The sequence below is a fragment of the Pygoscelis adeliae genome, unplaced genomic scaffold, assembly GCF_000699105.1.
Source record: "Pygoscelis adeliae isolate BGI_AS28 unplaced genomic scaffold, ASM69910v1 Scaffold461, whole genome shotgun sequence".
Taxonomy (NCBI): domain Eukaryota; kingdom Metazoa; phylum Chordata; class Aves; order Sphenisciformes; family Spheniscidae; genus Pygoscelis; species Pygoscelis adeliae.
Genome location: NW_008824029.1, coordinates 496143 through 500726, shown reverse-complemented (window position 1 = coordinate 500726; position 4584 = coordinate 496143). Strand labels below are relative to the sequence as shown.

The 4584-nt window shown below is 44.2% G+C and overlaps 1 protein-coding gene across 1 annotated transcript in view; it reads left to right on the top strand.

Moving 5' to 3' along the window:
• The window catches only part of PIGQ (phosphatidylinositol glycan anchor biosynthesis, class Q), a 32124-nt gene that overhangs the window by 20620 nt on the left and 6920 nt on the right, over positions 1–4584 (top strand). Inside the window, exon 10 of the mRNA XM_009327302.1 lies at positions 3069–3130. Within this exon, the coding sequence (XP_009325577.1) occupies positions 3069–3130 (62 nt within the window). The remainder of the gene's footprint in view (positions 1–3068; positions 3131–4584) is intronic.

Sequence of the window (4584 nt, the reverse complement as noted above, 5' to 3'; positions counted from 1 at the left end):
GGAGCTTGATCATCACTAAACGAAGGCTAGTCATCAAATGCAAAGGAAGCTTGAGGCAACCGATAACAGCATTGTCTGTTGGAGCAATGCCAGGCTCGATTTTGGGAAGGTAAAGCTGAGCCATGTTACCAACTCAGTTGCTTTTCCGTGTGTGCCTTCAGCAGGTTCCTATGAATTTCCTGGCAGAAGCCCTTCAGGGCTGTCTTTGGAGAACAGGAGATGCTGCTGAAGAAAACTGACCCAGTAAACAGCAGGTCATAGGGTAGAAGGAAATCTTGTTGCCACTGAGAGGCAAGGCCATATATTCCCATCAGTCTTAGGTTACTTCTCCTCAGTTTTGTTTAGTCAGCTACCTTCTGCAGGGTAATAAGCCTCCACCCAGGCAGAGGATTGTCTTCTCAGTTGAGTTTGTGACCTGACTTACTTTCTTTGTTGGCTATTTGTTTGCTCCTCTTAAACGCTTTAAGAAAGAGACCACTGCAGTGCCATGCTGCCTGCAAGATGAAGAGGCATCTCTGAGAATTTCTGCAGCCTGTGTTCCTGCCCCAGCACAAAAACGTGTCATTGGAGTGGTAACAGATGGAGCAGTTGAATCAAATTCAAAGGACTATAGGGAGTACACATCACTTGATGTCCTCCCTGCTTAGGTTTTGCCTCCCTTTTCAGACTCAGAACTTGGATAAGACATCCTCTGGAATATGTTATGGCATCTGATTTTACAGGCACCATAAAGATGGCTCTACCAACGTGAATGGATAGCTTTTCCTGTCGGCAAGGGTTTAGTGCAGTGGTTAAGTTCAATTCAGTTCAGTCGTGGCATCTGGCCTCCCAAGTTTGTCGACTCAGTTTCTGAATTGACAAAGTATTGTATGGGTGAAGCCTGGGCCAGGATAGATGAACGATCCATCCACACACCAGAAACAAAATCCATATTTTCTTTCCACATATCAGAAGTGAAATACTTCAGACTTTAAAAAGCCTTTTGCAAATATATCAAAGCTGGTGTCCTCTCTGCAAGAGTTCTGTCCGCCCAGTGTGAGCTCAAGGGATGCCACCCTGGTTGGGATGGCTACACTGTGCTGTTGATTTAGAGTGTGAAGTGAAGTGTAGCAATGGGGTTCAGGGGTCTCGGACTCTGCCCACACCCAAGTTACCAACGTACTGTTTGACTGTGCACAGGTCAGTTCATTTTCTCTGTACTTCATACGTAGATATTCACATCACAAACTTTGGGGCAAGTTTTGTCATGATTCTGCAGGACCTGTCATGGTGGTGTCTCCATGATTACTGGAATACAAACAAGCAGTGAGCTTGCTCTAGTGAGCTGTCATGTGAAACCAAGCAAATGGGTTCATGTCCCAACCTCTCTTGTGCCATCGATGATGCCGGTGTACACAAAAAGCGGAACCCTGAGCTCTGGAGTTGGCTGGCAATCACAGAATAGTTTAGGGCTCTCCTCTGCTAGAGTGATCTGCAGTAGACCGAGCCTTCCTGCTTCTTCTGTGAAATGAATTGCTTAGGCCCCTGAGCATTGTAGTAATCTATAGGTCATTCTAAAATAAATTTTTAGCCTTTTTGTGCATATATTTTCTTAGAAGTTTCAGAGTCTTGAACAATTAAATAACCTAGTTAAGAGATTGTTGGCTTGCAGCTGTGGAAGGGAAGTGTGTGGCCATGACCTACAGAAACGGCATTTTCTGGTCTAATAGACTGTTCCTGGGATAAGGCTCCAGAGTGCTCGACCACGTACCTGAAACTTGAGTGCCCGCTTGTTTCTGTCTCTCTCTGACAAATTGCCTGCCTGAAAAGCAGTTCCTGGCATGGTTTAGACACTTCCTCGTAGCCAAAACTCAATGAATCATATTGAACACTTTTTGTCATCCAGCACATTTGCTTATTGAGACCCAGGGTACTCAAAGATCTTTCTGAAGCCATTGGGGAAGCCCATGTTTCAATATAACCCAGCAAAACACAGATAAATGCTTCCTGTCTTATACAAAAAAGGCTTTATGATTTGGGGAGACACTTTAAACCAGAGCTGTCTGCTAGACAAGAGCGTTCTCTCCCAGACGGAGTAAACTGTAATTTTAAATAATTCAAATTACTTCAAAGAGAAAATATTTTGGTTTTTTAAATGTGCAAGAGTCACATAGATACTATAGTGATGGGGCTTACACAGATGAAGAGTTTTGTTTCTGTTTGTACTCCTCAGTCACTGTTTGATCTGTGGCAGATCACTTCATTACGTTTGCCTCATCTTCTTACCTGTAGAAAGGAATAATAGGGGCACACTTGGCTGGTACAGGTTTGCAGAAGATGGATTGGTTTTATTTCTGTGAAGGGATTCGAGATCTTTCACAGAAAAATGCCTCTCTAGTCCTAGTTGTTACCTTTGTTTGAAACATCGCATTAAATGTTCATGTGCAGTATGTCACCAGTGGAATCCAAAGTCTTTCCTATTTATCTTTAAAGTATTGGGCATGTAGCAAGTCCAAGAGGAAATATAAAAGTGGCAGGTGTGATGGGGTTAGTAGCGTGTTAAAAACATATGAATGCTGGGATTAATAGGCAGCGATTGCTTTGAAATGTCTTCAATGCCTCCAGGCCAGCCACTTTCCTCCCTTAGTCTGAAAGCGGGAGAGATTTGCACATGTGTTGTATCCACACGAGCACAAATTAAAGGTGAGTTCTCTGCCTGCTGTTAACGTGGAGTTCCCATTCTGATGGAAGTTTGGGAAAAGAGAGAGATTTCTCCAGTCCCATTGTCATCATCAGGCCTGGCTGCCTGATTTCTAGGGTTTGTACTTTCTTTAGGACTGCGTTTTCAAGCTGGAAGTCAGAGGGCTGCTTTTAATGGAGCTAAGGGAAACGCATCGTTTGTCACTACGCTTAAAACCACTATAGAGAGAATCTGTGCTTCTTGTTGAAAATGTGTAAGGGTTCATAAATCAAGAAAGGTTGAAGACTCCATTTCTAGGAAATCGGTGCTCAGCCAACAGAGCTGAACAGCAAACGGCACGGGCTTTTCTCCAGCATGGATTTGGTTTCCTTGTTCTGTTTCTTTTCAGCTGGTGTGAAGTTCAGAGTCCTTGAGCAGCAGGATGGAAAACCTCTTCGACTCCTTATGCAGGTAAGGCACTTGTGCCCTCCGTGACATCTTCTGCTGCAGGCTTCGCCTCAGACTGACCCCAAGGTCCTTCTCTCTTCTGTAGCAGTTCTGAGACTGGTCCCACTGAAAGGCCCCACTTGAAAAATTTCAGCTGTGAAATGCTGAAACAAGGGAAATATATTTCACATTGCAATGACTGGCTGCTGCTTTCTCTTTCTTTTAATACCCTGCTTGAGTCCTCCGTTTAGAGAAAATGCAGTGTCTTGTATGGTATGAAATGAAATGTGAAAGATGGGAGAAACATGGAGCTCTGTTACTTCTGGAATTAAGGCTTCACGTCATTATCACCTCGCTTCCTGGCTCCATGCAGCTTCACCTTAATAACTGCTGAACACTGAGAGAAGCAAAAGAAGGCAGCTAAACCATCCAGAATGACAGACAGTGAAGGGCTTGTAAAAGGTCTTCCCTCCAGATGTGCTGAAAAGCCTTAGCTGCTCCATGATGCCGGCAGGATGCGTGCGTGGGTGAGACGAGAGGAAGGGCCTCCTGTTACTCCTGAGTTGCTCTGGCAAGGTGCATAGAAAAAGGTTACCTGTGCTTTTGTAACCTCGCATTTCCATGCTCTGTCGTCAGAGATACTAAAGGAATTTTTTTTTTCTGAAAAGAAATGATGTGATGGTAGCAGTGAAGTTCTCATTACGCTTTCTGGAGTGATTGTGAAATTTCCATTTCCTGACTTTGCGGGAGTACTGCCATATCACAGGGGCGCTTCTCTTGCTCTTTACATCCTAGGAGGACAGTCTGCAAGTAGGTATAACTTATAAAAGACACTATATTGGAATTTATAAAAGACACTTGGGCGCTGCAGGGGTGTGTGGGAAGAAATTAACTGCGGCTTTCCAGTTCTTTTGCTTTTTCCATCACCAGTCCGGCCCCAGCCCTGTTTCAGCAGAGATCAGACTAGCACGGAACCAGCACACCAGCTAGCAGCAATTCGAAAGGGAATCCCTTCAACAGATGTCTTCTAGGGCAAAACTAGCATTTCCTAAGCATGCTGTCTACCCAGTTCCTGTGTTTCAGTAGGGTAGTGGTGTAAGAACCAAAATCTGTCATTCTCTGTGGCCAGAACACTCCATAAAAAGGAAACCGAACACCAAAGATGAGGCACAGGAGCTGCTGAGCAGAGAATTTGGCATCAGTGTGTTTGTGAGATGAGGTGGATAGCTTCTCCAGAGGAAAAAGATCATGACTTAGAGAGCAAAGGCAGTGAGTCATATGAATATGATGAATTTTCCTTGGACCACTGCAGAAAGATCCTTCTGCTATCTAGAATATAGCATAAGTCATCATATCAAGAGGTGGAAGTGCTTTAGTGGATTCTCTCTTGGCCTTCTGTTCAAATAACAATGGGCAGAGAGTCAGTAAAGGCACTTTTTTGCTCTCTTTGTGCTGGTGGAAATGAAAAATGGGCTTGT